Source organism: Falco cherrug, chromosome Z (assembly GCF_023634085.1).
Source record: "Falco cherrug isolate bFalChe1 chromosome Z, bFalChe1.pri, whole genome shotgun sequence".
Taxonomy (NCBI): Eukaryota; Metazoa; Chordata; class Aves; order Falconiformes; family Falconidae; genus Falco; species Falco cherrug.
Window position 1 is genome coordinate 30,349,187 of NC_073720.1, and position 23,472 is coordinate 30,372,658.

Sequence of the window (23,472 nt, forward strand, 5' to 3'; positions counted from 1 at the left end):
CTTTGTTTGGTTTTTCCAACAGATTTATGCTGGAATCTTCAGAGAATTTTCAGGGAATGAGGAGGCCAGATCACCCTGTTTTTCATAACCTTAATCAGCCTCACTGTGTCCATTCCTGGAATACCTGAATACGGATGATTTACATGTGTAGCAAAGCCTGCAGTGTGCTTCACTTGGCAGGTTCAAGTACATTTTTAGTCAAAATGGGAAAATGCATGATATTGAGGAAATGGTTATATTTTCTTCTGTCTACCTAGATGTACTGTAATGCTTTGTCCCATGTACCCAGTTAGCCATACATGAGGTCTGCATTTTCTAGTTATAAAAAAGGTATGTTCGAACTTTTAACTGGACACATAGAAACGTGTTCTTTGTTACAGTTCACTGAACTAGCCCATCTCATTTGTGAATCATTAATGATACTGACTGCTGGGTAAATTTGCTTTGCTTGTAAATCTATAAATGGCATGAGAAGATGTGGTAAAAGGACTTTACATACTTACCTTTTAAATGAAAACATCGTTTCAGAAAAGGTAGAGGAAAAAAATTAATTAACATTTTGGAAGGAGACACAGCAACCTTAAAAAGCTAACATTTTTTGTTCTGTAACATTACCATTTTGTTTCCTGTAACTATATATTGCAGGGAGTGAGTATACAGTCATGCAGAAGTTGGCGACTTTAAGCCTGTCCGTTATGGGAGACAGAAGCTTTATAAAGCTGCTTCTTGAGGAGGCGTATTTACAGTGGTTTACAGACAGAGTTTAAAAATCAGGTAATTCAAAATGCATTTGATGTTATTTGGGGTGCTAAAGTGATCCAAGGTAGGAAACCGCATGATTGTGAAGAAGCATTTTCCTGAGGATTATGGCCTAGAACAATGGAAAGTTTTTTCAAACAGACATAGTCACTCTTATTTCAAACACAAGGTGTCTTGTAAGTAGGTGCAGTAAATATGAAAAGATTCATATTCAGAATGGAAGATGTTTTTTCCCTTTTATTGAAGGAGATAGCTATGTAGCAAACAGAGCTTTATTGAACGATTTTCCATTACAGCAGAGTGGGTATAAATTCTGGAATACAGGGCGGCTTTGGCACAGATACACGGGAGAACTCCTATAACTACATAAAAGCAATGAAATGATACTCCCCCATGCCAAATTTCCACCTTGTGAGAAATTCTGGTGTTTCAAAATGGGGGTTTGTTCTGAAATAAGGAAAAAAACAAATACCAACACTTTATAGAATAAAAAGTTCAGAAAACTTTCATTCAGAAATTATGTTCTCTGAAGGAATGTAGTTGTCACACAATTTCTTTATCACAGTTCACTATTTTGCTATAGGAGGGTTTGCAGAACATCATGAAACACTGATACAGCCCAGGCACCCAGAGAAAAGCACATGGCTTTGAGGTACTTCAAGGTATGGTACTCCCCACTACATAGGGAACTTGTACAGTTCTTTTTAAGGGCTTCCTCTCCACCAAGAAGAAAAATTGAGTTCTGAAACACTTGAATTCAGCAACTCTCAGTTCTTCATGGTAGCTTGCAGGATTCACTAACAGTATTTGCTAAACCAAGGGCCAAGTTTCCTACATAAAATTAAGACACGGTGTAAGGAAGAACACACTGGGCAAAGTTCAATTTTTGTAAAGCTCTACTAAGATCACATGTACATCAGTCAGTGAGCTGGGGCTTACTAGTTTTTGTTCTGCTCAACAGAGGTTGACTCAGAACCAACCTTTGTAATATTTTCATACTTAAATCAGCTTGGACCATTATTTTCAAAGGTCCCTTTGCAAACATATAACAGGATTTTTTTGCACTTAATTATTTTATTAGTTTTATTTTGTCAGATTTCTAGACTAATTTATGGGTATAAAAGACAACCTCTTATTTCCTAAGCATGCTGGACTCTTAGGATGCATTTTGGACAATTTGGACATTAGCATGCATCAACTTCTTTCTCTGTCTTTTGTTAGTAATGCACAGTAAAAAGAAATGCTCTTTTCCTTATATTAAATGCTTTGAAATAAATTAATCGCTGGGGTATGTTAGAAACAATAACCAGACAGAAAAGCAAAATCCCTTTGTATTGTAGAACAACATAAACAAAGATGGCAAAAAAAAACTATCACAGCACAAAAAATGTAATTAAATGTTCTTTTTATTTTGTCTCCACCCAGGGTGTAAACACACGCTGAGGCACTCATTTATCTCTACAAATCTCTAGCCTCACTATAACATTAATTAAATACAGACTTCGAACTCTAACCCAAGTGTTTTTTAGAAGAAACTTCTGAGTTGTTTTTTTTCTTTTATATTTCTGTTTCTAATTATAGTAATACATACAAATACTAGTAGTTTTATGGTGAAGGACAATGGCTGGAGCAGTCTAAAGGCATCTCACAGTAAGATGTTCTACTGGTCATGTCATTGAGTTAGTTTTCTGGTTTTATTTTGTCCCATGCACATACACCTTTCAATTTACATTTTACATAAAAAAGCATTTAATGAACCAGGACAAAAATAACTTAGGATTATATGAAAAATAACTGTAACGAATCATGAAATTATACATACTAGTAGAGAAAAAAAGTGTAATAAATTCTTTTTAAAAAATTAATTTTTTCATGGTATGCAATAGATACGTCTTTAGAGCACATATCAGCCAGACGTACAGCATGGCAAATGGAGTTCATATGTGTGTATATAAGCATGTATAAATATGTAGAATACTGTGTAAGGTTTAGGAAAAACATACTCCCACTTTCTCTTCTCACCAAAGTGCTTTTTGTAAAAAAATGTTACACAAGATGCTGCTTTCTGTACAGAATAAAGGGATTATTTTTTTTCAAATATAAGACCACTCAGCTAATTTTAAATTGTGATCTCTCTCTTTTGTTTTATCTGTTCCTAGGAAATATAAAAAACCCAAACCAAACCAACAAAATTTCACACAAAAAGGTGCTGTTTTAAAAATCAGCTATAAAATTTACACAGAAAAAACAGGGAATAAACAGTTAAAATGCAATTTTTTACTCATTCACACCTCTTCAAAGAAAGTTGAAAACAAAATACAATGTGACAGATGGCCTTAGCACTGCAATACTTCAGCATCCGGTATTAGTAAACCATAACACCTCTATTTATGTGTGTGTATATATAAATGTATATATACATAGAAAGGGAGATCCAAGTACACACATGCACTCATACACTCAGCCACGTACACATGCACTTTGAAACTGTATTTTAAACTCCAGTGTAGACCCATTTTAATGCAGATATAAATAGACAATTTGAGTCTGAAAACAAGATAATTGTATAAAATAATGATGTAAATAATTTCATTAGAATATTATTTAATGTCCGTAGTCTAAAATAACTTCATCTCTTAGATATGAATCCCTTTAGAAAGTTAACAATCCAGCAAGTAAAATAGCAACACAAAAATCACTGAGGCACAAGTATTTGCATATAAGACAGTAACTGGCATTATGCTATGTATTTTCACAAGCACCATTTTTCATTGTAACATGTGACAAACATGATTCCCTATTTAAATACCCAAAACACATGAGATAAAATGATTCTTTTTTAAGTAACTGCCCTCAGTGATATGAGCTGATGCCCCAAAGTCAGTCTGACTCCAAAGAGAATAATGAAATAGTCGAAGAATCCTCTTTGTCTTTGATACAGAAGTAAACAAAGGCGTACCTTTTTACAGACTGGTAGCCCACTCTCACATGCTTAAATTGACTACTCCAGCTCCTTCTTTTTAAGATTAAGGCTCATAGAAAGCTGTAATATATATATATGAAGGAATGACTGACTGACTTGCAAAATATTCCTTTTTTAAATATAACTGATGAACCTCCAAATTACGAATACCCTTTTTGAATTCTGTATTCCCACTTTCCCTTTGGTCAGGATCTTTCATGATGTATAAGCTCCCTGTTTACTGGACAGCTTGTATATTGAGATACTAGGAAAAGTATTTCAAAAGATTTAAAAGTCAAGGTACTATAGATCTGAGGTCAGCAACAATATTTCAGATTCATACACAGCAAGTGACAAATTCTGGACAACCATGTAATTAAAAGGAACTTGAGAGATTTATATATACAAAAGTATGTATGTACACATACATGCATATGTCCACACTGGGCCTGCTCCTACCATTACTGACGTAGGTGGAACAAAACATAGCCCTATATACCTTTGAAATTTAAGAGTTCAGGGTGCCTAATTATTCCTGTTTAAGCAAGTTATGCATGTGCAGTGCCCACAGAATCAGCTTTAAGATAGGACATAATTAAAGCTTTATTAAAAAGTGAAACTTGCTGTCAAGGCACTGGGCTAGATCATACACAAATGCAAAAGGACTGTCCTTTTGCCTGTGTATGTTTGGCTGTGTATGGAAGCCTGATGTCACTTAACCCAATGCAAACCACATATAGTAAAAACTAGACCTACTATTGCAAACTGAAACGGGGACACATTCACGTGTGATCTGAGAAACAGAATAAAACGGGGAAGAATTTAGAACAGAATTATCTGTATTTAAGCCATATTACTTCTTATTATACATCATTTATGTGCATGGTTTATCCATATATTCTTTGCATTGGTTGGATGAAAATCTCTCCATTAAATATCTAAGCACATATGCTTGTATATAAGAATATACTTCATGAATGTAAATCTCAAAAGATTGCCAGTGTTCATAAACATCTGGCTGTAAATTAATCTATGCAACATAATGGGAAATTAAATTATGAATTTAATTCAAACTGCATTCATCAACTCTCAAATGCTTCTCAAGATGAAAAAATGTTTTTACAAGCACATTTAAAAATTTATCTTTCTAGACTGATTTCAGAAGCATAGTTATGGTCTAGCTTGTGAGAATGAACTTTGGATTCTTGTCCTTTTTCTTAAATCAGGTCACATGAGAATATTAAGATGCACATTACACAGTAAGTAGTCCACAAAACATATGAACAGGGATTAATAACCTAAAACCTCAGTCTTACATAACGTAAGAGTTGCTCCCAAGGCATACAGGATCACAGTGATAACACACCTCCACTGCAAAACTCATACATGCCTACCTTTCACAAAAGGCCACCTCGTTTGCTTGAATCCTGGACTAAATTCAAGGACCACAGGCTGACACTGAGTAGAAAAATCAAAACCACAAAACCACTTCAGTTTTACATCTATAAACAACCAGAGGGAACACAGCAAACTTAAGAGTAGTTCTTCCTGAAAAAGTGTTATGGAAATGAAAAATGTTTGGGCAACAAGAATTTAATTGAATCAGTACAGATTGTTTTTAAAAAAAACCTGTGGAATTTAAGGAAGAATCTTTTCTATGGGGTAGTTTAAACCTTTCTATGGAGTACTACAGCATATACAGCAATAAAGCTCTACAATATAATTAAAAATCAAGAGAAAGTTAAAATATTCTTATCTAGCAGCTGGACTAAATATAGACAAAGTCCATGTACCTTCTCATGTAGTGCATTTAACTCTTCTTATTCATTGCATAAAGCACTGGGTCAGAAGGAATATTGGAAAAACATCAATAGCCATATTGTATGGCTTAAAATACAGAGGGAAGGAAAAGACGCCTAACCCGAGGCCTGTAAGAGATCCAGTACCAATGATCTTTGGCTCAAAAAAGAAGCCGCACCAATGCCTCCAATGGGTAGCATCAGGATATATGTCTAATTTCTGTTCCTTTTTGATGCTGGTGTGTGTTTAGCTTTGGAAGCATCATATGCAAACAGGTTGTGCAAAGAGCTGTGTGCCTTTGAAATATTGTAATATGCTCTGGCTTCACTTCTTTTCCTTTTTTTTTTTTTTTTAAAAAGGATTTTTCTAAAGCTGTATTCTTCAGTAAGTCCACTCATTCAGCTCGAAAGGATTACATCCAACAAGCAGTTTTCTCATTCAGTCTGTGAATTCCCTTTGATAAATTATAAAGAATAAAGAAGAAAAAAAGTGGAGCTGCTGTACCACAGATGAAAAGAAAAGAAACAATTCCTAAGGTTTTGGCAAAGCTTGCTTTCTCCAAACACTCCTCAGTTGACTGCTTGATTACGTGATGAATGCTCAGTGATTGTTTCTTCCTCTCCATTATGTATGTATATCAACCCATATCCCCATACATACATCGCAGTTTCATAGAGAGAAAAATTTTGTAGAGCAGTATCAGCAGGGCAAGATGAAATGGAATCAAGCTCTTGTAACTAGATTTATTTTACTTTAACCTTCAGTGTAGACAGATGAAAACTGGCTTGAACAATGATCCACTGCATTTACTTGTAGGAAATTGCTATCCTCAGGCATGCTGCAAGCTGAATCACCAAAGACACCTATGGGTCCTGCTGGGAAATCATAAGCTGGAAAAACCACAAAATTAATTAATTAACTAGGGTAACTGTATATCATGGAGAATACCCTAATACTTAAGCAGAGAACTGGAAATGGCTTTTATACAAATAGATAAACAAACCAAACAAGCCAACATATGTATGAAATTAATACTTACATAACTCACTGCTTACCAAGGTGCTAAAATTGTGATAATTTTAAAAATAAACTTCATGCTTGCTTATTGAGTTTCATCATAACCAACACATGATAAGAGGCAACAAAATATGGTAGAGCTCATTCGCTGTAAAGCGGACCCTGGCACAGAAATGACTAACATTTACAAGCAACCGTAGTAAGCACAAGAGTTAATGTTTGCAGAAAAACTCCCATCTTTTGGTTTATCTCTTTACATACTGCAAGATGCCTCTTTGAAGTTATAGGTGCATTGGGTTTTTAAGGCACTCTGAAGGATCAAGACGTAAAAAAGCACAGTAATTGTTAAGTGAAATTATCCTGTGTGGAAGGACAGTAAAAGACTTGGGCATCAATTGTGTGTAGGCCCTAAAATTAGGCCCACTGTCTTGTGCTGATCCTATCTGCACATAGGTAACTTCCGATTTTTCCAGAGCGGTATGCAAGCCCCCCTTTCAGCTAGGGACTGTAATTTTCAGCTAGGCAGAGACTAAGTCAATCAAGAGTGCACAGAATAGTAGGCACCCAGGTAGTTCTTGTCGTGGAAATGTGAGTAAATGAAATTCAAGACTGTGAAAAATCAAACATGCGTGAAGAAAATCAGTGGTTTGAATTATCTCAGGTCCCTGCTACAATACTTACAGCAGAGTGGAGTGGCTATGCAAATATCACATAGGGCTCAAAGGACTGTATTCCAAAGCAAATGCATGAGCTAGTGACTGACCGCTACCAGTCAGAACCTTGAGAAGCCCTCAGCAGTGTGCCGTCTGTACACAGGCCAGATGTTACTGTGACCCATGGTGACTGGGCCCCAGCGCCAACCAATACACAAAGGTCTGAAAACCATCTCCTCTTTGCAAAGGCGCAAGTCTGTCATGATAGGTCCCAGTCACGTATAGAGGTCAAGCAGATCTGCCAGTCTGTACTACTTTGCATACAAACTGTATGCAACTGTCCACAAAGTCCCCAACTATCATTTACCTGTAACACCAGAATGAGCTGAAATAGTTCTATGGAAAATGCCAAGCTCTGCCTGGTCCCCTGATGTGGGAACTAAGCAGTCTTCAAAAGGAGGAACCATATTGCAAGAATCACCGTGTTGCATATTCTTCTGAGTGTCAGCATAATGTGGAGGGTTGAAAGTCTGAAGCTGCCCAAAACCTACAACAAGGAGAAGAAACTGGTCAGTAAAAGACCTGGACAGAGATACAAGAGATAGCATGTGGAACCGTGGCCATGAAAATTATAAAAACCTCAATTGTAGCAGCACCAGGACTTCAATTATTTTCCATCAATAAAGCAGCTTACATATGAAGCTAAGACTTCCTCCAGTTGCTACTAATTCTGAATACAATCCAATTCATGGACATCCTGATTCTAGCATGACTTCTGAGAGGCACTGCCTGGCTAGTAGCTGAAATTTTTCAGGAAATTTCTCCCTTTACTCTGCAGTCCTGCTGTCTGAACTGGTACTCTCCAGATTTTACATTGGCCCGCTGCTAGAAAAAACTAAGAAAATACTTGATCCAAAATTAAGGAACAATACCTAAGGTCTGAATAAAATCTGGAGGCCTGTCACTGATGCCGAGACAGCTGGCTGATAGTGGGGACATGCATACGAGACTCAGAAGGGCTGCTAGCTGGTGATCCATGGAGCCTGCTGTTTCTGCATACAGGGTGAGAGTCTAACACACTCATTTGTAGCAATGAGTCCATATGGAAGAGAACCAAGACCATTGTGTCACATGACATAAAAAATCCCCACCAGGGTTTTTGTTCTTTAAGTTGTTTTTTGTTCCTTAAGTGGTATGTGAAAGAGGCATATAAGCAACGAGTAAATTCACATTGAATCCATACCAAAACAGGGACATCTATGCAATCTAAGAAGCACAGACGGATGTCCTGCATTAGGTTGGCCAGATTTTTCTCATGAAAGGAGGGTCTTCTCTCCCCTTTAAGAAAATTATGCTAGTCTAATCTTTGGAGATTTTGCTCAGAGTCTGAAGGATGGCTTTTATAGGTAAATGACTTGGTATGCATTTATTTCTGTCTTCTATAATATGTTCTTAGAGTATATATCAGAAATGAAACTGTTACAAATTCAGTATTACAATATATACATATTTTTTCTTTTAAGAACAAATGTGAATCAAGCTTCTCTCTGCCAGTGCTGTGGCTTCTTGTTCTCACCACTCTCTTTCCATGCATAAAGGAAAAAGGAAAAAGACAGTGCATTACCTCCAAGGTGTTACACAGAAATTGTATTGACTATCCAGTAATTGGCCCAGGAGTGATACAGCCTCTGAAGATTTTATTAGCAAACAGCTTATTGCCTAAGGGCTGGTGTGCTGTTCTCTCAATGAAGAATATGTTGTGGTAAGTTATACCAAGACACCACTGTCAGAAAAATTACACCCTACCTCAGAAAGCATCTTAAGGAATTTCCTGTGTCTCAAGTTTATTCCAGAGACATTACTGTCAATAGAAAAAACTGACATGCAGGGCTGCCTCCTCTAGCCAGTCTAGTTAACCAACATCCATCTGACAAAGTCCTTCCAGCTGAACTTCCTTTTAGTGTAGAAAGATCAATAAAAAGCAACAACAAGAAAACCCTCCCTAAACACTTAAAAAATTAACATCAGAAAAAAATGTAAAAAAGGCAGAAAAGAGGGGTTGAAAAATACCATTTAGTGCATCTTCTATATTTAAACTCTGTACTGCAGATACTGGCTTACAACTCAGGAACTTGAATTACTCCCCTCTCCTTAGGCATCTGTTTATCGTCTGTTGGACATTATAAAAAAGGAGGAAAGCTTGTGATTATACCTTCAGTATAATCACAGAAACCTTTCAGTGATTATAAATATTCACATATTTGACTTCAAAGAGCATTTAGTACTAGGAGGGAATGAGGAATCCTAATTTGGATAGTTACAGGGACAGCCAACTCAAGTTCATCCTTCCATGTATTTAGGAATTAGCCTCTGTACATGCATACTGTGTAGTTAGGAAAGCATACTTATACCAGACATTTAGCTTCCATGCCTGAGATCAACTGATGTCCTTGAGCAGGACCAAACCACAAGCAGTAAGCAAATTAATTGACAGGATTAAAAACTCATCTCCCTCCCTAAAAGTAATGAGATGTTTGGGTGAGTAGCATATGACAAAAGGCCCTTGGGTACCATTTAACAGTTCAGAAAGATCAAGGAGAACTCCCAGAAGATAGATTATAAGCGGAGAAGATCCTTTTAGGACAAGCATGAGACATGGAATCACAACCTATCTCCATTTGAGAGCGACATGTCTAAATATCTCGTGTATTGTATGACACCTGAACATAACTATTGGCCTATTCATTCATTACTAGTAATCAGCAATGTGTTGCATGGGGCATCTAGTTTTAACTTCTGAATAAAAAGTATTTTAAAAATAAAGATTTTATATTGGTGCAGTTTCACACTGCAATCCAAATAAACTTTCCAACCTCAAATTGCTTTACAGGGATAGTTTATGCTTAGAAACATGTCATGAATATAAGGCACGTGGCAAACATTTTCTGGATTGTGGCTAGGAGCTAGGTGTATTTCCATTAAATTTCCTATGCAAGCACGCACACAGGGCTGTTGTTTACTAAAGCTGCACTAAGTGTTTATGTACAGATAATGCATTTTCATAAGTAAAGCTGGAGACAGGAGAAGGATGCAGTGGAAAGCATGCTGTATCACTTTATGTGACATAACTGATTTTCTGCCAAGCAGGAGGAAGGATGCATGATTTAGGAGTTTCATGATTCTATTATTTTTTCTTTGAGACTAGTTTCTGTGGTCTTCAATGACAAAACACATGCATAATATGTGATTGAATTGAAACAGAAAACTTAGTATTTTAAAGCATCAGAATAGGCCAGGACTATGGACAGAAAAAAACAGTCTGAACCTGCACCCAGGAACTCAGAAAAGGCCTTATGGGGAGGTCTAGCTAACAATGGTGAGCAAAACCATAGTATTTGCATTTTATTTAGTAGACTTGAAAGTTACTTCTGTGTCCACACAGTAAGATAAACGCCTACTTTACAAATAGGTAACAAGGATTTAGATCAGGCAAATAGTTACATAAAAGAACACTGAAACAATTGTCAGTCTTGTGTCTGAAAACCTGCATGAAATAAAGTGTATTTTGACTTCATACAAAAAAAAGGGGGAAAAAAGAGGAAAAAGAGAGAAAAAAAAAAAGAAAGAAAAATAAAAAGTGGGAGTACAGTTCCTCTTCCACAGCAGGCACAATTTGCATTCTGTGCTCACTCTAGAGAGGCTGAACACTCAGTTTTCATTGTCTTTGGCAGGGGCTGTGAGCACTTTGCAGCCCTAGCTGTAACATGACAGTTTCAATCTTTTTTTCCCTTTTAAACATTAACTGCAAAAACACTGAGTCAGACTGCAAAGCATCTTAGGAATTTACGACCCATCAATCCTTAAATATTCAGTCCTGACATTTAAGAATCAGTTGCAGTAAAATAAAATTGAAAGAAAAAACAACAGCAATACAACAACTGGACTTGGAAGCTACATAGCTATTGACAGGTTTTGCCTCCTTAAAAATGTTTTTAAATCAACTTTTCTCTCAACCAGCAATAGGACACACTGTACAAGTTTACTGTTGAGTCAGTCTAGTTACCAGAAACAACCATTTCAATCTAGAGTGGTCTGAGCCAGCTGGCAAGACCCTTCAAGACACATGCTGAAATGTCCTTTCATGTTGCTCTGTGCTCATTCTCTATTTGTGCCTTTCTCCCAGCACCCTGCTCTTGATGTAGAATAATCTGGCAGTAACTTTGACTATGGCTAGCTGAAGTCTTGGCAGAAAAACTACTTACTTGGGGGTGACCTAATGCGAGTCACATCCTCTGTGTTTGCTCATTCCCTACTTAAGCAAAAGCATATTGTCTAGCAAAGTCTTACAAGCTTTGACCCATTGGTACATTAACTGCTACATGGCAGAAAGAACCAGAGAAGTGCAAAAAGCACTTTTATCAACTGATAAAGCCCCAAATAACTTTTTAAGATGGAAAGAGAGCACAGGAAATGAATTCAGCTTTCCTAGATACATGTTCTTTTCATGATTCAGTGTCATAAACACCTGTCTTGTAAAATGGAGAGCCATAAAGAGGAAAGAGCAGAACAAAGCACACATCATTCTCTTCCCCTCAGTTATTTAGCACTATTCAGAATGTCTTTGTCCACCTCTGCAGTGCATCAGGTCACAGCGTAGAAGTCTTTGAACATGTTACAGCAAAATCTAAACTGGTATCAGGAGCTCTTCCCTTTATTCATATGGAGCCACGCCCAAGATCATCTACACTACTGCTGAATGTAGGATAACATAAAACCATATGCAATTCAGGCCCTAGACCCTGACCATAGCTGGCTCCTCATTTGAGATTATCTGTTAAAGAACTACCTGTAGCATCAGTTTTCTGTCTTCATGCAGCATTGGAAAAATAAAAAAGGCGAACAGGTTGGCTAAGGAAGTTCCAGCAACTGAACTTTTCTTCTCAAGACTGCAACTCTGGATTTTATCAGTTGCTGTGTTATTAAGATATTTAAAACACACACACGCACAAGCTTACGTCAATTGTGTTTCTTTGAACCAGTACACTATAGCCAAGGTCCATAATGTCAAAAGACAGAATAAACACTTATTTTTTCTGGCATGATAGCATTATTTCCTTAGGAAAGTGAAAAATTTTAAATATGATAAGTAAAATGGATTTATACTGCAAGAATCTCTTCTAAAAGCAAGAAGCTCTTGTTCTTTGTCACATACCAGCCTTGCCCTGAGAGATACTGAACATCTGAAAATCCCAGGTACACAGTCCACCTCAAATTCACAGCTGAAATCATGATCCACATAAGTTTGTGATAGAGTCCTGATCCCATTGAACTGATATGGACAAAGATTTCATTACAGATATGTAATGAACGACTGCCACAATTGTCATTTCCATAAGGTAGGATGTTTCTGATGGACATCTATTTCCTCCTCAGTCAGCTCTCTGCCTGGCACCACAAACAGAGAATATTTTCTAAAGAAAATCATTATAACTGCCATGAAGAAATACACATCGGGGGTCAGCAGTCTTTAGTGCTAAGGTATGTCAAAAATACAGCTGTCTTTGGCCTGAACTATTTCAAAATAGCATTCCTCTGCAGTATATTTCTACAGTTTCCACTAAGTGAGTTACACAAACGTCAAGTAATCATTTGGTACCATCTGAGTGTGAAGAACAAAAGGAAAAGAAAGAGTAAGACAGAGATATGAGTTATGTATTGTACTGCCAGACTGACTTGCAAATGTGAAAACCTACAAATGTTTCTATTTATTTAAATCTGATTATTTGAAATTAAAAGATAACTGTTACCAGTAGAGCTGCCTGTATAGATACACTAGCATAGCTAACTCATATCAGCTAACAATTTTTTTAAAGAAATAGCAACTTTTTTTCACTGAATATTTTGCATGACTTTTCTATTTCTTGCATTATTCACCCAGCACTGGTTATCAGCTTAACTCACAAACACAAACGACATGAGTTACAGGCACAATTTTAAAAGACAGTCAGGTTTCTAGTGCAAAAATATTCAGTCTCAGAAGCATCCAAAATCAAGTCAGCTACATCCATGCCCAAAGGAGTTTTACCTCACTCTATACTGTAAGAAGCTCACTCGCTGTGGAGGAGGAATTTCTGTTGCCGTTCTTTTCTTTCATACCTCATACCTCATGCCTCTCTTCTGACTTGTCTTGCAGCAGTACCTTATTCTTGCAGCTGCTAGTGCACGGCAGATGCCTTTGTCTTCAGGTACCTCTGCCGAGATCCCTGTAGCTGTTCTCAGCTGAAAAGACTCACCAGTGCAATACAGGTCCTGGACCAATTGTTGCAGATTTCTAGTACCTGTACTGTCTTCTGTTCTGTCTACAAAGACACAGTACAATGGTGTACAGTGGTGTACAATGGCATCAAGCTGGGAAGTCATCACGCCAGTCTCCAGTTCAGGATAGTTTAAGATTTACTGCATATGGTAATCCAATAAAAGACACTACTGTCTAATGAAAGGAAAGAAGAGCTTCACTTAAGCTCAGTCAGTTGTCTAACATCATCACTTCCAAACATCCCACGCAGCAAAGGAAATTGTGATTTTCACAAGAGAAAGGGAAGTGAATATATAGTCTATTATATAACATTAACCAAGGCAGTAAAAAGCCCTCTCTGACATTACTGTGCATCTGATGCTGAGAATGACTCTGAACAAATAATGACATTTGAACACTAAACAATGTTCTTCCAAGAAAAAGCAGTTTCACAGCACAAGTAGATATTAAATGTAAGAGGCTTGTCAGTCTTGGATCTCCTGCATAATTTCTTTCCAAAGGATAGTGCTCAGAGATTTCCATGAGTTTTAAGATGCTTAGGCTTTCAGTAAGGGAGTCTGTTTAGAACTTGTTTTCTTCAAAAAGCTTTTGGACAATGAAACTTTTTCTTCCTCAGTACAGACTATTCAAATGGAGTTGACAAGTTTAAGAATACATATTAAGACAAAGATATCACCATTGTTTGGTAGCAGACTGAGCTGAGGTGGCCATAGCTACAGCACTTTATACCATTAAAAGGCAGGTTCTGAACTGCAGGAGACAGACTATATACCAACTAGTCCAGGCTGATGAGGTAACTCCATAGTGTTTTTCTACATTATAATGATGTGACCAAAGAAGACGGCAATCTTTGTATTGCTGCTGGGAAAACACAACCAAGAACTCTTGAAACATTTGTTTTTGAGAGGGAGAGTTTAGGCAAGCCTTTCAGGCACACAGGGCAGACACTTTCAGTGTAGCACACAGGAGTGAGAGAGCTGTGCTTAAGCTGGAGGGAGTACATTCTGAACAATACCTCTTATAGCAAATATAGGTTACTTAATCTTTGAAAGAACATTTAATACCCAAATGTGGCTATTGTATTGCAATGTGTTATATCTTTCAACACTAAATAAATAAATAAATTAAAAGTTCAGCCCACATTGTCTTCCTACTAGTTTTAAGTGCAGAGATCTTTACAAGTGCAACTGAGTTGCTATCCATACGTATGTAATTCCTGTCAGCAATGTCTCTTTTTAACATAGGTTTTCCGAGGACAGGGAGGCAAACACAGTAATGCTAATGTGGGGCTAAGTAAAGTACGGGTTTGAGGTCCAAGCCCTTGGGGTTATCAGTTTTTTGGTCCACTCAGAAGATAGCGTTAAGCTCTACCTTAAATTTGGATTTGGAAAAGGGCTTCAGTCCATATGTGACATCAGCCCAGATGAGGGTCTCTACTGGGCCTTCATCCTGTCATGGTTTTAATGACTCACGTATTTTGTCCTTTTAAATCCTCTTTGGACTGTAGCAGAGGAAGATAGGACCACAGTAGCATCACTCTGGTCTGCCCTAAAGAGAAGATGCCCAAGCAGACATGGAGCTTGCTGCACCAGTCAGTGCAAATCCTGTGTGGAGCAGCAACTAATCCAAGATGATCTGTGAGCCTCTGAGAGGCAGGATTCTTTGGAAACTGTTCAGCTTTGGAGCAACTGGTTGTGATCCTGGCTTCTACAATTACTGAAGCTCCTGTGACCATGACAGGAAGAGAGCGGTAAAGCCACCTATGCACTCAAAGACAACTTTTGCTTTAGGCAGGAAGACAGACTTTAATGTCCGGATGCCTTTCTGAAAGATGAGTTCTTGCCAAATATTCAGCATAAAAGGGAACTAAGTAAAAGGTTGGAAATAGGAAGGCTAACTTGAGCCCTTCATACCCATACACTAGGAATTTATTGGACTTGTTCTGTCATGTCTTCATATATGTCATATGACAATGAACAGTATATTAATAAATTTCATTCTGTACTCAGCTGGCTCTAGATTATTTGTGCAACTTTAATCAGAGAATAGAGAAAGCCAACAATAACTCTTTACATCCACTGGTAAATTTCATGTTCTAGCACTAACCAGTGATGTACAGGATTGCCAGCTCCTGGAAGAAAAGTACCTGGCTCAGATCTGCTCATGTGTGGTCTAGTATGACAAGAACAAAGCAGGACTGGCACCTTCCTTTCTCTCCCTTACTCTCATAAACTCTGTGAGATGCCTCAGTGTCCTGTCTCATCCCTTTGCTTCAAAAGACTGCTTCCATCAGCGGAAGAAAATAAAAGAAGCCTTAGTGTTCTGAAGATGTTTCCTTGTGGCCCTACCCACAGCTACAATCCCTTCAGAAGTAAATCAGCTCCAGCGTGGCCTTACCCCTGGCTGCCTCCAGGGCTGTACCTCTCTGTCATGGGCTTATCCACAGCCACACACTTTGAGGTGCTCCAGCATGACTCACGCACAGCCACTGATGCTTCAAGGTGAACCTACTGCAGAACGGACTTATCCACAGCCACAGATGCTTCGAGGTGTACCTTCTGCAACATGGGCTTGCTCTTGGGCCACAGTTCCTTCAGAGGTGTATCTGCTGTGGCACAGACATAATGATGGCCACAGACGCTCCAAGATATACCTGCTTGGGCATGGGCTTATTCATGGCCACAGGTGCTTTGGGGTGTCCTGCTCCTACACGGGCTCATCCACAGGTCCCTTTGACTTGAGTTCACACTGGAGTTCCAGCCTGCCCAGTATAGCAGCACAGAAACAGCAGCGATGCCCTGGCCACCTGCCAGCCCCGGCACATCGCCATGGCTGTTATCAGAATGTTCCCGGGCACAGCACAGTGAGATGACAAGCAGTACAGCAGTACAGCAAGCAGCGAAAGCAAGAAGCAGCCAATAACGAGCACTAGGCTCTAATATACTGTAAGGCGAGCAAGCCCCATGGCAATCACAGAAACCTGCCCCTTAATAGCTAAACAGCAATAACAGCTATAAATTCAAACTAGCACATTCCAGTCAAATCTGTTGTTATCTCAGACCCTTCGAGCCCCATGTTGGGTGACAAAAAGGACTGTTGTGGTTTAACCCAGGCCGGCAACTCAGCACCACGCAGCCACTCGCCCACTGCCCCTACCCAGAGGGGTGGGGAGGAGAATCGGAAAGGAAGGTTAAACTCAAGGGTTGAGATAAGAACAATTTAATAGGTAAAGCAAAAGCCGCACACACAAGCAAAGCGAAGCAAGGAATTAATTCACCACTTCCCACGGGCAGGTGGGTGCTCAGCCATCCCCAGGAAAGCCGGGCTCCATCACGTGTAATGGTTACTCAGGAAGACAAACGCCATAATGCCAGAGGTCCCCCCCTTCCTTCTTCTTCCCCCAGTTTATATACTCAGCATGGCATCATGTAGTATGGAATACATCTTTAGTTCAGGTCACCTGTCCTGGCTGTGGCCCCTCCCAATGTCCCCTGCCCCTCCAGCCCTCTCACTGGCAGGGCCCAAGGAACCGAAAAGTGTTGACATAGTTTAAATATTACCCAGCAACAACTAAAAACGTCTGTGTCCTACCAGCATTGCTCTCACACCAAATCCAAAACACAGCACTACACCAGCTACTAAGAAGAAAGTTAACTCTATCTCAGCTGAAACCAGGACAGATATCTATTCTGATAATTCTCAGGAAGCCTGATCAAAAAGCAGAATCCCAAGGCCTATGAAAGACCAGTGTGCTATGTACCTTGTATATGTAAATATGGCAAATGATGTATTTAAACAGTTGAAAGGAAACGGCATTACTTACTGCTGTCAACACATTTCTGGAATGTTAACATAATTACCATTCAAACTACATACCAGCTAGAAAAAAACCCAAAACAACCTAACATTGTTTTCAGCTGCTGTTAATTTTCTTCTTGGCTACAGAAGTTTATACTTGGTTGAACAAAGAGGGAGACAGAAGTCTTGCAGAAGCTGTTTCCACAGTGCAAGCAGGAACACAGCTGTAAGGGATGTATGCTAATAAAAGAAGGGGTCTCAAACATTCCACAAGTGCAAGGGAAAAAAATACTCCACCTCTTGAAAACCTGGTAACACTTTACGTGTAAAGTCAGGAAGGAGTAGAAGCGTAACATTAAAAAGCTAAAAGCAGAGGCCATCACAGAATTATTTGCAGTTCTATTTCAACAACAGCTCTGAAAATGTCTGAAGAGAAACACATAACTCCATAATAAGATGAGTAACAATTAACTAAGCTAAGAATTTTAAGGAAGTCTGAAGGCAGGGCCCTGAAGGCTGCTTTCCAGGGTCTTTCAAAAGGAAAGGTGCATTGAAATAGCAGCACCAGCCTTGAAGCATTTAATTTGAAACCAAGCAGCAGTGATGAACAACTAACATCGGTGATGAAGATTCTTCCTTCTTACCTGGGATGTGGAGTCTATTTGGTTGAAAAGAAGGATTTACTGCTGGCTGGTATGTCTTTAGAGGCATTCCTGCAGGCTGTTGAAGGTGGGGAGGTTGTGGAGTCTGTCTCTGCATCACATGATGTGGAACTGAAATTCTCTGGGGGCTGATGTGGTAAGAAGGAGCCAGAGCAACAAACCTAGGAGTTCAGAAACACAAAACTGTAAAAATCCCAATAGGTAAGAGCTAGAGACTGTTTCTGCTTTACTCAGTTCACTGTAATGCTTAGCACTTAGCATAGATACAGATTTCCAAAAGAACAGTGTGCAGCCCAGATATGGAGAAATTTTCCAATGGTGACATACCATTAGATTTGGCAACTGAGAAATTAAAATAATTTTAATTGCACCCTTATCATGGAAAACTCCTTTTAACTTCTGTGGGTGTGCTTAAGTCTTAATGGGAGGACCTGATGTGGGATCTGATTTCTGAGGCATTGCCAGCTGTCTCATTGAAAGCTTTGTATCATCTGTATCTGTCAATAAATAGCTGTACTTCCTTACTGGAAGTGAGCAGTCAGTTCTGGTCATTGGACACTGCGGAGTCAGGTATTAGGTTCAGGTTTCAAGTTCTAGAAATCTTTTTCTGTTACATAAAGCTATTAAAAAACAAATAAAAGCAATCTGAAGCCAATACAATGTAAATGAAGGCAAGTGTAAATCACTTACAGTTGGGCAGAGTCTGACCACGTCAAAATGTTGATCTAGAATCAAAGCATAAACTTACAAACCTGGCAGAAGAGAACAGTTCAGACTGAACCTGGTGGTGCACCTGCCACAGAGGTTGTTCACTTCAGGGGTATGTTTTGCCCAGCACTGGCACTACAAGGACACACTACTCTGAGGATATTACATGAGGGTCTTTTACAGACTTCTTAAGTTTAACTTTTTTCTACATTTCCTTCAAATTGGGTACCTCAAAGTACACTACAAATAGGTGCTACAGACATTTGTGCAGGTGGAAAGTTGAGGTTATAAGAGCTCTGGTCTGCACCCGCAATGAGCAAACAACTACCCACTTCACCAGTGGGATCCAATTAGTAAATGAAAGCTCAGCCTGGGCTCAGCTCAATACAACAAAAGGTGCAATAGCGCTATAGTAGCACTACAGAACTGCTACAGAACTACAACCTTCTGGACAGGTTGTAACTGCATTTAAATCCAAGGCACCTGAGATCTTTTATGTTGAAGCTCAGAATCTGTATCTGACACATATTATCTGTGTGATTATGAATTAATTTGAAACCTATTTACTATATTTCTGGTAGATCCATAACTTAAATTTGGAGTATAGCAAGTGTCAACTTTGCATGATTTTAAGACAGTCTTTTATTACTACTATTATTTAAAAAATCATGGGATATCATCCTCTGTGTTTTCAAAATTAATTTGTGAATATTAATTTCTGAAAAACTGTTTTAACCAGCAGCCAACAACCGGGGAAAATCTTTTTCAAAACTTAAAGTGGAAGCACAGTTTTACAGATTTCACATTTGTTTTAACATCTGAAAAGCCCTCTTAATAACAACAACAATAATAATAATACTTTTATTTTAAAAATATTGAAAAATTTTGATGATGATGATGATGATGATGATGCACTGCTTTGTATAGCCAGACAGAACTCCTTTTTTGGCAGACTGTAGTGACCTTTATTATGATTTATTAATCACTTAATGAATCCCTGGCTTACTTATATTGGTGACTATAGTTACCTACTTTTACCTCCCTTGTGCCTAACAAAAAAACCCTTGGACTTGTCTCAGTCCAGATTTGTCCCTGAACAAATCAGTGTGTTACTGAGGGTACTTCAAATTTAATTTTGTTCCGGAAACAATCAGGACCATCTTGTAACCACTTGGAAACTGCCATCAAGAATTGTGGTCAAGCCCTGGAGCCGATGCAATTAGGAATCAGCCAGATTTGCAGAAAGGTGCCTTTCCCCTAATGCCTGCTGGACACAAAATCATAGCAGGAATGCTTCTGGAGCCATCAAGTAGTTTCTCCTTTTCCAACAGTAGCCAGGGAAAAGTGTCCTGCTGGGGAATGAGTAGTTGAAGGGACAGAGTGCACCCTCAGCCAGTTTGCTGATGACACTAAACTGGGAGCAGTGGCTGATACCCCAGCAGGCTGCGCTGCCATTCAGCAGGACCGGGACAGGCTGGGGAGCTGGGTGGAGAGGAACCTAATGAAGTTCAACAAGGGCAAGTGTAGGGTCCTGCACCTGGGGCGGAACAACCTCATGCACCAAGTAGAGGCTAGAGGTTGACCTGCAGGAAGGCAGCACTGTGGAGAAGGATCTGGGCGTTCTAGTGAACAGCAAGTTGCCCATGAACCAGCAGTGTGCCCTGGTGGCCAAGGTGGCCAGTGGGATCCTGGGGTGCATGAGGAGGAGTGTGGTCAGCAGAGGCAGGGAGGTTATCCTTGCCCTCTGCTCTGCCGCGGTGAGGCTGTGTGTGGAGTGCTGTGTCCAGTTCTGGGCTCCCCAGTTCAAGAGAGACAGGGAGCTACTGGAAAGGGTCCAGTGGAGGGCTGCAAAGATGATGAGGGGACTGGAGTGTCTCCCTTATGAGGAAAGGCTGAGAGAGCTGGGCCCGTTTAGCATGGAGAAGACTGAGAGGGGATCTTACCGGTGTCCACAGTATCTTAAAAGGAAGTGTCAAGAGCGTGGGGCTAGCTTTTGTCAGTAGTGCCCAGCGGCAGGACAAAGGGCAGTGGGCACAAACTGCAACACAAGAAGTTCCATTTGAACATGAGGAAGAACTTGTTTACTTTGAGGCTGACAGAGCACTGGAACAGGCTGCCCAGAGAGGCTGTGGAGTTTCCTTCCCTGGAGATACTTAAAACCCACCTGGATATGATCCCATGCAACCTGCTCTAGGAGAACCTGCTTTAGCAGAGTGTCATCTCCGGTGGTCCCATCCCACCCTGACCATTCTGTGATTCTGTGATTTGATAGCAAGCAAGATAGACGGCAAAATTAGCAAAGCTTACCTGTTTTGATGAGATTAGTTAAAATGGCACATATATAGGGGTTTTGTTAATGACCAGTACCAGTCATGGCTACATGAAAAAAAGATTTTGCTCTAGTATTTGTTGACTGGAGCTGGCACAATCTAAGCAATATGTGGAAAAGGAAGGGAAGAGGAAAGTTAACAGTACAGTCATATAGTATAAATAGTGTACTTATATAGCGTTTATAACTATTCATATAGTTTGTTTTAGCATGGCTGGCCACCTGTAAAAGAGTCTTTGATGTGGTAGGGACACAACCTTTCAAGTCGCTGTAGCAAGGATAATATATACAAGGTGTTTTTTCACCTATGTCAAGTGCTTTAAGACTCCTCGATTAAAGAACTGGCTGTGATTAATTGTCTGGGCATTAAAGGCTCAAAGGGGTTAATTTTGTAGGTGGAGAAAATACTGAGAAGTGGGTGGTAGAGAAATCCTTTTTTGTTAAAATTCCACCAAGCAGAACTGCCATTGCAATCCAAGACAGTGGAGACAGGTATTGTAACTGTGATATCAAGTTATCACTGTTCAAGCTGATTGGAAACAAGGAAAGCAAGAAGAGAATTACCATTCAAAGCTCTGCCTGACCTATGGCTTTTTGATGGTGCTCCCCTTTTTCCACAGGAATTTGAAAGATTCAATGCCTCAGAATTATCTTGGCTGTTGTTCTTTTAAGCTGGCAGTCTTTCATTTGATTTCACGCTCCCAGCCTCAGGAAGCTCATGGAAGTACATGACTGGCCCAGCAATATGGGACATTGTACTTATACAGGAATCTCTCAGTGGGCTTCTCCCACCTCCACTGCTTGATGCTTTCCCGAGTTGTCAGCTGCATCCCCTTCAGAGAGCTCTCTGTAGCTAAGCAGACAGCTGCCCTTCCTAAAGGGAGAAGGGAGAGCAGGAAATTTGGTCCAAGACTGGAGCCAACGTGTTCATGACAAGAAAAATTCCAGGTCTCTCATGGATTTCAGTGCCATCTTGAAAGGAATTCCCATTGACTCACTGCCTGCTTCACTTAACCACCGTCTGAAAAAGAATAGCATCTCAGAGCTGCAACAAGAAGCTGAGTTTTCCGTGCCTTTTTTTCCCAGGAGATGAGGAAAAGGGCAACAGAAAGAACACAAGGCAGCACAACAGAGCCTTCTGCTGATCTGTCCTCCTCCCTCAATGCTTGAAACCTCACCCTATGTAAGCAAGGAGCACAGGAAGGGTGGGAAGGATGGGAGACTGTCAGTTTGAGGGCACAACTGGGGAATGATTGATTGCAAGATAGAAGTGAGAACCACTACAGCAAAGAAAACCTGGAGTGACATATCTTCTTTTTGAGGAAATCCAGAAGAAGTGGCTAATCTAATTGCTATGTATGCACACATATGTACACATACATACATACAGTGGAAAGAGTAAGCAACACCAGGAGTTCAAATTTCAAAATGCAGACAAAAATTGTGTAGAGTCATTTAAAAAATCTATAATCACATTGATTTGGCATCTAAAATATAATTTCTGAAATACTGTATTTAGCTCTAATGGTACCATTAATCACCCCTGATGCATCTTCTTTCCTCTCTCAAATTCTCCCTCCTGTGTGGCCATATTCATAGGGTATCAGAAAGCACTTTTCAAATGTGGGTATAAAGATTACCTTGAGTCACCAGAAATAAGTGTAAGGGCAAACTTACTTTAAAAAAAACCCCAAACAGTGTGAAGGTAAAATTACTCTGATCTTTTTTTTTTTTTTTTGTAGTCAAAGAGAATCAATTTTACCAAATCTTTGAGAGCTGCTAATGTATTCTAGGAAACAGGACTTAAGACTTTTTATTGCCATTCGCTAAATAAGCCAGATGACACCAAAAATGTCTGATACAACCAATTCTTCATTTTAACAGAAAAAATCAAGTTAAGAACCCAAATACCAAATAACCATTTGGGCTGCAAGACAACAGCGCTGTCAGTTTCATATCCCTAGAGGGTTAATATAGTTGCATTTTCCCTATTTGTACTGTTTCAGAGTTGTAGGGAAAAAAGTTGATTCTTGCTAAATCTAGCAAAATATTATTATTTCATATTACATTAAATTCTGTGTTTCACTCTGCCCAACTAATAGTTTGCTGGGAAAAAGGTTGATTCCAATTATTTTACAGTTTCCAATAAATTCTGCAAGGGAGTAGGAGCATGACAAAAATAATGACAGCATATTGTACTATAGTTGTAATAGTAGCAGGTAAAGAAAACATTTTCTTTGCTTGGCAACAGCAAATAAAATATTTTCATTGCAACTAAATATTTATATTTAAAATGCATTGAAAAGAAAGCAAACTGCAGCTGCATATAAACAAGGCAAGTGAAGACACAGTTAACCTACCATTACTCTACGCTACACTATGGCACAAAATGCTACTAGCAGGAATTAACTAAGATAGGAACTATGTAAGTATGTTGGATGTAGCTATGTCTTCATCCTCTGCTTTTT

The 23,472-nt window shown here is 39.2% G+C and overlaps 1 protein-coding gene across 1 annotated transcript in view; it reads right to left on the reverse strand.

The window, feature by feature from the left end:
* Positions 1 to 2,127: 2,127 nt before the first annotated feature.
* GLIS3 (GLIS family zinc finger 3) overlaps positions 2,128 to 23,472 on the reverse strand; it is a 171,822-nt gene continuing 150,477 nt past the window's right edge. The window contains exons 9-11 of the mRNA XM_055699359.1: positions 17,950 to 18,128; positions 7,559 to 7,738; positions 2,128 to 6,411 (exon numbers count right to left, since the gene is read on the reverse strand). Of these exons, the coding sequence (XP_055555334.1) occupies positions 6,275 to 6,411; positions 7,559 to 7,738; positions 17,950 to 18,128 (496 nt within the window). The 3' untranslated portion in view covers positions 2,128 to 6,274. The remainder of the gene's footprint in view (positions 6,412 to 7,558; positions 7,739 to 17,949; positions 18,129 to 23,472) is intronic.